We start from the raw sequence: 12295 nt of genomic DNA, 5'->3' as shown, positions 1-12295 counted from the left end.
TTATGTTGTTACTCTCCTGCCTTACATACTCAGTACTTTTAGCCGTACTGACGTCCCATTGCACGGGACGCTGCATTTCGTGCTGCAGGTTCCGACAGAGTTATTAAAGAGCAACCGCAGTAGGATTTTTCAGCTTCAGCGGTGTTAGCAAGTGCCACTACTCCGGGCTTACTATCTTTTGGTACTTTTCTGTTAGTATAATACATCTTCATATGTATACTCTTAGAGGCTCATGGACATAGTGGGGTATGTAAATATTATGTATGGCCTTGTCGGCCTTATTTGAGCTCTTAATACTTTTCTGGTAGCCTTGCTGGCTTTGTGATACTCGTGATGTTGTAGCGACTTTCTCGGTGCACATATGAATATATATGTTGGATTATTGGATATTTCTATGTTGGGCCTTTTCTGCGTGCAGTTGTTCTTTGAATCTATATATAATATAAAGCTAGGCATAGACAAGGTGATGTGGCACCTCTCTATGGCCTAGAATGCTATTTATCTTTTTTCTCCTTTTTTTCCTTTTTTTTCTATTTTTTCCATTTATGTGCCATGTCAAAAAAAGCTCAAAAGACACTCCTTTAACTTTCTTAATTAGTAACTAATTTTATCCAATTGATGGGATCACTAATTAAAGGTTGTAATTTTATTATCTAATTAATTATGTGAAATGTGCTTATTAGGTCTAATAAAATTAAATAATCCAACAATTAGCCACATTTAGAGCACTATTTTTTTTGCTTCTGTTTTAGAGCACTATTTCAATATCCATTACAACATGCTTATGGTGGAATGAAACGGCAGAAGCTTTAAATTGTAATAAACTCATATATTAAGAAATAAGAAGTTATGGAGAAGTTACGGAGATGAAAAGTTATTAAGTTTTGAAGATAGGCTATATAATATCCATACTACAAATAAAGACCAAAGCAATATCGGTTTTTCAACTTTCTTGTAAGCATTATGGGTGCTTTAAAAAACATGTAAATGAGTGGTTTATTAATCCAAATATCCAGACTATAAATAAAGATCAAGACTGATCAGTTTTCCAACATTCTTGTAAGCATTTCGGCATTTAGCGTTTTCTCTTTATGCCAATCATTTAGACGTTAGCTTCACAAAGGTAATCACATGAGATTATCTAATCTCTTGAAGGTTATTTGAATTTGTTTTCTGTTTAATTTTATATGTATAATGTTTTTTCTTTATAAGTTTGAAATTTAATTTTCATCACAATATGCTTGCTTTTAGTTTTTGGTATTATAAATATCTTACATCTTGATACCTATATTTGCATTAAAGAAAAGACGTTTATAGTAAAAATCTTAGAGGTCTCTTTTAGATTCCCTAAACATTGTGGTTGTTCTCCTCCCTCGAATTAATTTTATTATTGTGTAGTAATGTGCTGAGGGTAGGTTATCAAAAAGACAAAAACGTTAAGGTTTTCTCCCTTCCCTTTAATTAATTTTATATTAATGGGTATGATTGTGCCAAAGATATATAGGAGATAAAAAGACAAGAACTAACCTATGCCTCATACTGCCAAGCTATTCAATATGGAGTATGATTCATCTATTTTAGCTCCAATAGTTAGAAATTCTCCAGCATGAGGTTCACTGTATTTATTGTTTTTTACTTTGCATTGTAACAATTTGTTTAGTGAGTTTTATGTGTTAGTAGATTTTTATCTTGGTTGATCTTACATGTACCAATTTCTTTAGGGGCAAAGGTTTGTCAATGTTTGAATTGAAAAGATACTTTTTTGTCACACAATTTCTTACTCCGTACGTATTTACTAAGTTTTGATGACTCGTGCCATGTCATCTGCATCGAGAGTCTGGTATACTCGATGATATCTCTCTCAACTTTGGTTGCATTACTTCGGAAGTAATTATATGCACTTTCTAAAATTCATAAACTTTTCTCCATTCCTATTAATTTGTTTTATTTCTTTTACAATGCACAACTTTTTTATTAGATTCGTTCAGGAATATGATTAGATCTATTTAAAATTGATACAATATAATTTTGACAACTATTTTGAAACTGAAATAATTTGAAATAGAGTCAAAACGTAACTTCTTAACCAGAAATGATGATTTGCTTGGCATTTATTGAGAAATTGGAAAGAAGCCGCATAATTTCGTTGATGTAAATAAATTTACTTATATTTCCTGTTTGTTGTAGATAAAAGGATGAACTTTTGCTGAAAAGAAGTGTTTTAAGTTATAATTTTTAAAATAGGAGAGTCACCTTATGGTGTAAAGATTTGAAGAAAAATATTGTCTTGGAGAAATCTTGAAGATAAAAATATTGATTTAGAGTGGAGGAAGCTTGACGTGTATTTTGTTCCAAAGCTATTTCAACTTGAGAAACCCAAAAAAAAAAAAAAAGAATCTTGCATTAGCTTTATCTAATTGCTCTACTAACTTAGACTCTCTAATACTATTTTTTTAGCAAACAAGAACTATATGTAATTATTTCTTGATTTTATATTTCAATTTAAATCTTATATTTCTTTTGTTGAGGAAGATTGAAATCTTCCGCAATAATTGAAATTTCACACTTACGCCTCTATTTAAGTATTTCATCTTCTTATATTTTTCGGTCGGTGCTCTACTTGATAATTACTTTCGCGATCAATAAAATTATATTGCATTCGTGGAAGGTTATTCAGGCGGTCATTCACAAAATATTAAACTGTTTTTTGATCATTTTAAAAGATTTATCTTTATTTTTACACCTAACAATATAATTGTCAACCAAACACAATTCTCAATATGCGCAATTATAAAGACCAAAAGCATATAGTAAAACGAAAAATTATAAAGAGAAAAGATTGAGATAGTAATTTCTTTGAGTAAATTTTTCTTACTTTTAGTATATGGGTTTATGTTAAAGTTTAACTGAAAATTTGTTGTGATCGTTTGTTAACTATTTATCATATCAAGTTATGGTTGGAGAATACTATTTAGCGGAATTGATTGGTAATTTTGAGGCAGATTGTGAAGGGATCAATACTATTGGCTTTACGTTACAATGGATTAGTCTTGAAGTTCTGTGGTCTTTGTAATTTTGTTTCACTTGAAATGTGAATGGACATGTAAGTGGCTATAATTTTCAAATTCAAGATACATACAGACTAAAATTAAAAGCTTTTTTTTTTTTTAAAAAAAAACTTTTGAAAGACAAATTAATGACAACTTAAGGTTGTGAAAATTATACTCCATTTTAGTATTCAGATAATTAAATAAATTATTTACAAATTTAAGGTCTTATGACCGCGCGAAGCGCGGGTTAATTCACTAGTTAGGGTATATGATACTCAAAGTAACTATTAAGTTAGGTGGTTCTGACCTATGGGTCGAAGCCCGTCATACCCCTCGGCGGGGTGTGACATTAGTTACTTTATAAGGCATACATAAATTGTTTGATCGTATTCACTTAATACTTCCATTAAAATGTTCTTTTTGGTATATATCCTTTATGTTTTAGAATTGTATACTTGTTTTGTTAATGTCAAAAGAGGTGAGGATTACTTCGTAAATGAAAAGTCAAAGATGTTTGCAATGGTAGCTGATTTATAAACTGCCAATATTGCTCTTAAATTGAAAGTGATATTAGGGGTGGGCGTTCGTTTTTTCAGTTCGATTTTATCAAACTTCGGTTTGGCTATTTCGGGTTTGGTTTTTTGAAGGTGGACACCAAACACCGAACCAAACTAGTTCGGTTCGGTTCTTTCGGTTTCGGTTTTTTAAAGTTCGGTTTCGATTTTTGCAATTCGTTTTTTTTAATATAATATTAGAAGCGATTCCATTGACACTAATTCATATTCTCAAAAGCAATAAAACATAAAACTAATAAATTGAAATCAAAATCAAAATCAAAATCAAACAAACAGGATACACAAGAACAGAAAACTATAATCATGACATAGGATTACTAGGTGTTATATACATACCGTAAGAATAATTAAGAAAACACATAAAGGACATACATTAAAAACACATAAATGACATACAATAATCCTAAAGAGACATCCTAGTTGCCTTTCTTTGTTAAGGATATTTGATTTTTTCAATTGAAGTGTATAATTAGGCATACAAATGCAAAAGAGGACTTATTACAATTGTTTTTTTTTTTTTTGTTTTAAACTTAGTGGGCCTAGACTATTTTAATTTTTTTGGTTAATGTATTAAATTTCGGTGCGCGTTCGGTTTTTCGGTTCGGTTTTATCAAACTTCGGTTTGGCTATTTCGGTTTCAGTTTTTTGATGATGGACACTAAACACCAAACCAAACTAGTTCGGTTCGGTTCGGTTTTTCGGTTTTCGGTATTTATGCCCAGTCCTAAGTGACATATTCGAAACTGAATTCAAAGTCCTAACCGTTATATACTTTTATCCAACTTGAGAATTCTCTACTTCAAGAAATAACTAATTTCTAAAAGATATGAACTTTATTAGCATTGTAAGTTTTTATTTTTATTTTTAATCTAACATTTCGCATTGAAATTCAATAAAAAAAAAGATAGGGTGTGTCAAGAGTAACTTAACGTGAGGCTTTGCAAGCTGATGGCTGCAATATTTCCATTTGCATTTGTATAGTGTACTCATATATTATGGGCACAAAAAAAAAAAAAAAAATTGAAGTTACATTAGAATCTAATTTTATTTTCAAAGCTTCACAGATTGGAAATATATGAATTGAAGTTGTAGCATGAACTAACTAAATACAACGAAAATTTTAAATTGTACATATATCATTTTCACCTTTAGTTTATACTCGTCCAAGTAACTCCTGATTTGCTTTATTTCTTATGTGCAATTTAATTTCAGATCCACAATCAAAATTTCATCCTGAATAGCGTCTGTTCCAACATTTATCTAATTATGGTAATTCACAGGCAAGTATTATGCATGCAATAGCTTTCGTCCTTGCGTGAAAATTATGTTTTAGTCATTCCATTACGTTAGTTCAAATTCCTAGTGCGTAGCTCTACCTTATATGATTGGATCGGCTAAAGCAACCTGTAAATTTGATATTTTAGTTGCAATTAGGCTAGCAAAATGGTTAAAAAAACAAGTAACTATCCAATCCGACCTATTAGATATGGGTTGAAGAACCGACTTTTAAAAATGGATCAAATATGGATATTATCCATTAAAGAAATGGAACCAGATGGATAATATGAATATCCATATTATTAATACCCATTTATCTGCTTATTATTTTTCATGAATTCTTGCTTTTTGGGAGACTAAACTTATTTTGGCTTTTAACTTGTGTTCTCACCTGACTATTCCTAAAGTCATGGGTAATATATATGATATACATATTGTCCATTGGTTAACCCATTATCTCTGTTAGACATGGGCAAATAGAATATTTGATCCATTTTTGTATAAATCGTTTTCAGCTCATCAATATCGGATCTAACCCACCCGTTTCGCACTGCTAGTTGGTTGTAATGCTGGAAGCTCGACACAACACCATGGAGCTTTTACAATATTAACATATACCGCCAAGCTTCTAACAATATGCTTGATGCCTCCTTTCGATTCTTCCATCTGATCGGACACCGTGGAACCAAATCTTCTCTTAATTACCAAGTTTTAGAGATCCCTTTCAGCAACCTTATATAAACGAATATTTGAACCCATAACCCATGACATTGATTGAGAACTTGACTTCTAGACCAAATAGGATAGTGTAGAAAATTGGAGACCTCTCCGTATCCTTATTTGTATAACCAACTACGAATTGAAAGTCATACTTTGAAAGGATGGTTTTCATACTTTGAAAGGATGGTTTAAGTTGTAAAAGACTTAAGACTCTACAACCATTAAAACATGACTTCTCTGAACCAAAACTACAATGGAAAATGTGTGGAATAATGGGGTTTTGTTAGAAGTATTTGGCCCCATAGCAAATTGAATTGGGAGTACAATTCAGATAGAAAAGGAGAAGAAGATCAACCGAAATAGGACTAGGACCTTAGTTTTAAAAGTCAGCTATTAGGTCGGTCAATTGAAATAAGATAATAAAAAGAGATTATTGGTAAATAGCCGCTCTAAAAGTCTGCTATAAGGCAGGTTAGTTGAAATAATATTGGTAATTAGTTTTCAGGAAAAAAAAAAAAAGGATTAGTAAATAGTAACGGTTGATTGGCAGTTTAATAGAATTAGAATTATTAGTAATTAAATGTTAGTAGTACTAGTAAGGGTATAAAAGTCCGTCACTAGTTGAAGGATATTTTGGTCAACCAATAAAATATAGCGTGCTTTGCGTGTATGTTCCTTAACAATAATTTCAAAATTAGCTTTCATGGTAACAAATATTTTACTTGTATCAGAGATTTATATGCAATAGGAAATATAAATTATTATTATACTAATGAATAATATGGAAATACGAAAAGTTTAATGAAGTGACTGGTTAATGAAAGTTTACTCTGGATTGAGACGTAGTATTGTTGACAAATGTTTACTTGCATGTAACACCTTATATCTAAATTTAATATTATTTTGAATATTTTAAAATAAATAATAACTAAATTGGTAAGATGGTTGTTGTTTTCGATCAGGATTCTTTAATAATTCTTTAGTTAGGGGATTACTACACAGATTTTTTTTCTTTCCCTTACGCGTATCATTTCCGAATTGATTTGAAAAAAATGAGGTCTTATGAATTAAAGAATAGACAAATCAATGGTTCGCTAGTAGATCAATATTCGTTCGTTTGGCTAATTTTACTTTGATTTTCTAACTACCTGCTAGATTGGTTCAACCTCCCTGTATGAATTAATAGAAAAATGCAAATGTTTCATATAACATCTTTCCAATTGTTTCCAATGAAATATTTATTAGAAAATTAAAGTTATCTTCAGAGGTTACAAAATCCTAAAAGTTCGAGAATCATTATTAGTAGACAAACTATTTGTCGTATATGGAGAGTGAAATTCATTTATCCGTGGGGGTATTTTTACACTTTAAAAGTTAGCGGGGCTTTGGTTCTAGTGGGACTGGGATCCTAAAAGAGTTCTATTATTGATTACAATTCTGATTCTTCAATAGAGTGGCACTCTCAATGATTCCAATTAATAAATGGCCCTTTCAATAGTTCTTAAACTAATATTTTCTAAAGCATCATGACACCTTAGAAGTTCGTTTGTGAGATTATCTGGCCAACTCAAATGCTGGGTTTATAACGCGAAAATGTAGAAAGAAAAAAAATTGACATGGTGGTGGACTTCATTAATTTCAACGAACTAACAATTGAAGACCGAAATTCTGATATTGAGTATATATTTAGATTACAACACATGTTTTAATAGTGATTATATAGAGAAGGAAGCAAAACAATGTGGTATTTTATGAATGCGAAAAATAAGAAATTCACTAAATCTTTATCCACCCTTTTTTTTTTTCAAACTTTTGAAAAACTATTTACAGTCTTCCAATGAGGCAATGATACATACAAAATCGGCAGGAAACAATGTAAAGAATTTTTGTTAAGGAGCACATGGGCTTAATCAAGTAGAATTGGGTTGCGCTGCTTGATATGCTCTGATCGAGACAAATCAGCGGGGTCATGACGGTACGATTGAATATACACTACAAAAAAGAAGACATTTGACAACAAAATTTTTGTTGTTGCCATAGATAGATTATTGTTGCAAAAAATACTTTTGGCAACAACATTTTTTTTTGTTGTTGCATAAACTTTTTCCAACGGTTGTTATTGCAACGACGTGCAACAACTTTTTTTTTAGCTGCCAAATATTGACTTTTGCCAACTATATTATTTTTGCTGCCAAAAGAACTGTTGCAATTTCTATACTTTCTTGTAGTGATGCGTTTATGACGAAATATAAGAGGAATAGAGAAAAGCCCATGACCATTGAAAGGGGAAGATTTGTTTCGTGCAAACAAGAGACGATAATCGAAGTCAAACTTGAGTATGAGAAGAAAACATGCTCATTTTGAATATCGCCTTGTTGAACAAGCAACGTCGCATTTAGAATCTATCCCAGCATTTACATTGGTCTCCATTAAGATAGATGTACTTGATGTCCCGCTCAAGAGAGGACCAAGCTCTATTAGCTCTGCCAAATGATGATTCTGGTAGTGAATTAAAGAAAGCCTATATCTAACTCGCTATGCTTGACACTTTTATAGTAGGTAACTTTTGCCTTCTTTTCTCGATTGATAATTTTATTTTTATGAATAATTATCCATTCGTAATCTCTTAGATGAGTTGATTGTCTAATTAAAAAATATTAGAGTTCCATATCTTTTGCCCAAAGTGAGAAAAGTCTTTAATTCACAGCTTGAACGAAACTTTTATATTTTAAATTAAAAATAATAAAGAAAGTGGAATTTGGGTAAATTTGACGAATGTTAACTGTACATGTAGGTATATATGTAAACGCAAAAATAACTCGAACTGCTATTATCATGGATCATTCGTTAGTCTTATAAGCATCAATATTTTTATTATATAGAATGGATGAAATATTTTCTTTCCATGTGTCAGGTCCGTATTTTAGTCTTGAACTCTTGGGTTTTTGTCTGTCACATGGTATTGACTTTTCACATTTGGCATATGAAGATCCCAAGGTTCTATCGTCCCTCTAACTCATTGCATCACGAGTGAAACAGCACTCTAGACCTTTCACTTTGTCTGATCTACTTATTTTACTCAGAATGTATATTGGAATCTTTACACAGCCGGTTAGATTTTGAACAGAGGCGGAGCCAGGATTCGAAGCTTGTGGATTCGGGGTTCTAATTCTTTAAAGTTACTGGGTTCTTAATTAATAATTTGTACATATTTGACAAAAAATTTAATACAAATATATGGTTCAGACAAAGCTACTGGGTTCGGCCCACCCGAAGGGCTGGCTCCGCCCCTGGATTTGAACTCAGTAAATCAAATGTATACACGGAGGCAATTAACCCCAGCTAGCTATCCCATTCCCATGTCACTCTAACATAATAAAAAATGCGGCATTTCTGTCTCATGAAATTAATTGATCATTCGTCATGACTTTCCACCAAAAACTAATGCACAACAACACAAGTAAAAGCTATATATATATACATATATACTCGTTTATTTATATTTATCATTTACAAAAGTTAGTACGTAATATATTTCATTTCACCCGCTAGCCACCACGGTGATAGATTCTCACATTGAAACCACCAACCATGTGTGCAGTTAAAAGAGGCACAAAAACCGGTTTATCTACGTTAACCGGTTTAATCTCGAACCGCCTAAGTACTGAAGCCAATACATACTTCATCTGCGTGAAGGCCATTTCTTTTCCCAAACACACCCTTGGACCTGCTTGAAACACTGGAAATTTATATGGACAAACACTTTTCAACACCCCATTTTCATCCAACCAACGGTCCGGTTTAAATTGAAGCCGGTCTTTTCCCCATATCTCCTCCATTCTACCCATTCCGTACTGGAAATAAGTAACTCTATTGCCTTTTTGAACTCTTGTGCCGTCTGGCAAAATGTCATCTTTAGCTGCGTGCTTAGAGTCCCAAGCCACTGGCGGATAAAGCCTCATTGACTCATTCAAGCACGCTTGTAAATACTTCATCTCTTTTAAATCATCGAATTCGAGAGGCTTATCGCCCTTGTTGATCGACGTTATTTCTTTGATCATTTCGTTTTTGACGTTGTGATGATTGGTAGTGAGCCAAAAAAGCCATGTCAATGCGGAAGAAGTTGTATCTCTTCCTGCCATGAGAAAGCTTATGACCATATCTCTCACCACTTCATCTTCGTGTCCTGCAACTAATAATCTTGAGAGAAGATCCATGTTTTTGTGATCTCGGCCATTTTCATTAATGATCGTCCGTTTCTTTTTTTCTATGATCTCGTTAATACAACAGTGAACGCGTTTCACGTTTTCGCTCAGCTTCTTCTCGGATCCTATATTGAGAGCTCTCTTGCTTTTCCAAACAGCGTATATAGGTGCCATCCCACGCATGGCACAAGCTTGAGATGCATCGTCGAATGATTCTACGAGAACTGGCACATGCGAGAGATCATCCAAGCAATGTGGGTCAGTACCCAGTGACACCTTGCAAATAGTATCGAATGCGAAACGCCTAAGCACGTCTTGCAAGTCCAACACTTTGCCAGATTTAGCAGCCTGGTCTAGTAAAGGAATGAGCCTGGTTTCAACTACTTCTTCTAGAGTTTTCACCACGAATTCCCTCAATGACTTTGTGCTGAACTCGTGGCTAGCCAATTTGCGCTGCGCGCTCCACAGCTCACCGTCCACGTTGAAGATCCCACGCCCAAGAAAATCGCCTAAAATATCCGTAAATGGCTGCCCCTTTGGATAATTTATGAAGTTCGTTTTGAGAATGTGCTCAACGTTATTCGGATTGGCTGTGATTATAGTTCGAGGAGCGCCAAAGCGTTGAACTAGAATGGTTTGTGTGGGGGACTCCGATAAAAGTTCAGTATACCAATCTAATAGTCGATGGCGATTTTTGTAGAAGGAAATAAGGCATCCAAGGATGGGATAAGAGGAAGGGCCATAGATGGGAGTGAATTTTCGGAATTTGAGATGAATTTTTCTGGACAAGTACAAAAATAAGAAAGAAAGAAACCCTAAAATGAAGAAAAGAAAAAGTGAAAGAAACATGATTTTAGCAAAGTGAATTAATGTTGAGGCTTTAGAGGAAGATAGGGGCTAACTGAAAGAGTGAATGAGGTTTGATTGACTTTGAGGGATCGATAAGTGGCTATATTTATATTTGTGGAACAAAATGACACGAGGGTTGAAATTTGCCACACTTCTTTATTATGCAGATTTATCACGTGATTTTTATGGGGAAATTGAAACTAGAACTAGAAAGTTGGCTGCGGCGGAGAACTTTTCAGGATTATGCGCCGAGAAAATGTCGTGTGACGTGTAACTTGTAAAGGCTTCTCTTCTTCCCTCTTTAGAACTTTTTCACTAGTCGGCAAACCCCAGTTAGCATCATAGATAGAGTATATATTTTCTAACCATATGAGAATTACAAACTTTATTACCATCGGTTTATCTAACCTTTGATGATGCTGTGACGACTGACTTACGTGCACATAATTTACGGCAAGTTGTGTCTGCCTATTTCACAACTGAATTTCCGCATGGATTTATGGTTGTGGGACTTTAAGAGTTTTACTTCCATCTCAAATTGATGTTTATTTTGTACTAGTAGTAGTACTTTTAAGTGATATTGTCTTTATTTCAGTTTCCGAGAATATCATCTAAAGTAGTAAAAAGGGGTAAGTGGGTAATTAGCCAGTAAGAGTACGTAATTAACGGCTGAACAAATGTATATAGAGGAGCACAACACCCTCCGCATTCGATTGTCTAATCCAAGTCTAAGCGGCCAACTTCTTTTTAGTGGTTCACCAATAAAACTTTCTACATTTAGTAACTCTTTAACTTTAACATTTTAATCGCATGTTTAACACCAAAATACTCAAATGACATTTCGGTATCCTTTAATTTTAGATCATAAGATTTAAAAGTCTCACTCAATTTCTTGATTCTTGTTAGTCAAACTAAGACACGTAAAATGAAACGGTTGATCATTGTATATAATACCTCTAGAAAAATATTATGTGTCCGCCATTGGCCATGATACAATATTTTACATGGAGCGAAGACGAAGACCTTGAATAGCTCCTAAGCTTTTTTCTCTCATTCAAGTTGAATGATTCAACCTGAAGCTTCTTTTAATGATAATGCACCTCAAATTACTACTATTTCAATACCTTTGACCATCCAATTTTATTGTCTTCCATATATTATAAGTCAAATTTCGATGCTTTTGACCATTCAACTTAATAATATATATATGTACATGCATGCATGTGCTATAGTCAAATTAATTGATTGAATTTAGAAATATTATACTAAGGGTCGTTTTGTACGTCTGTAGAATAAATTCTGGGTTGAATAATTCACTGTTTAGTTTTGGAATCAAGAACCGGTATTGTCAATATTATTTACTAATGGTACCACATAAATAATAAAGGTGGCATTGTTAATGGAGATATTAGCAACCACACATATGAGGCCTTGATTGATTAAACTGCCTTCTTTTATATGACATTGTAAACTGGGTTAGTTTTGACTGATTAAGTTAACTACATGTAATTAATCAACATTATGAGCCTGTTTGGATTGACTTATAAGTTGGTCAAACCGGCTTATAACTTATTTGGGTGTTTGGTAAAACAACTTAAATTAAGTTAAAAAGTGTTTA

General features: G+C 33.1%; 1 protein-coding gene across 1 annotated transcript; it reads right to left on the bottom strand.

Annotated features, from left to right (window-relative positions):
* Nucleotides 1-9024: 9024 nt before the first annotated feature.
* Nucleotides 9025-10760, bottom strand: LOC132632517 (cytochrome P450 94B3-like). The gene has a single exon (XM_060348479.1). It carries the CDS (start codon nucleotides 10675-10677, stop codon nucleotides 9172-9174), a length of 1506 nt encoding a protein of 501 aa, XP_060204462.1. The 5' UTR covers nucleotides 10678-10760; the 3' UTR covers nucleotides 9025-9171.
* Between the last annotated feature and the right edge of the window lie 1535 nt (nucleotides 10761-12295).

Source organism: Lycium barbarum, chromosome 3 (assembly GCF_019175385.1).
Source record: "Lycium barbarum isolate Lr01 chromosome 3, ASM1917538v2, whole genome shotgun sequence".
In the NCBI taxonomy this organism is placed as follows: Eukaryota; Viridiplantae; Streptophyta; class Magnoliopsida; order Solanales; family Solanaceae; genus Lycium; species Lycium barbarum.
Note: the sequence above shows the minus strand (reverse complement) of the source record. Positions and strands in the feature narration are given on the sequence as shown.

Coding starts and splice junctions, on each gene's coding strand:
- LOC132632517 (XM_060348479.1), bottom strand. CDS start 10,677: ATGTTTCTTTCACTTTTTCTTTTCTTCATTTTAGGGTTTCTTTCTTTC.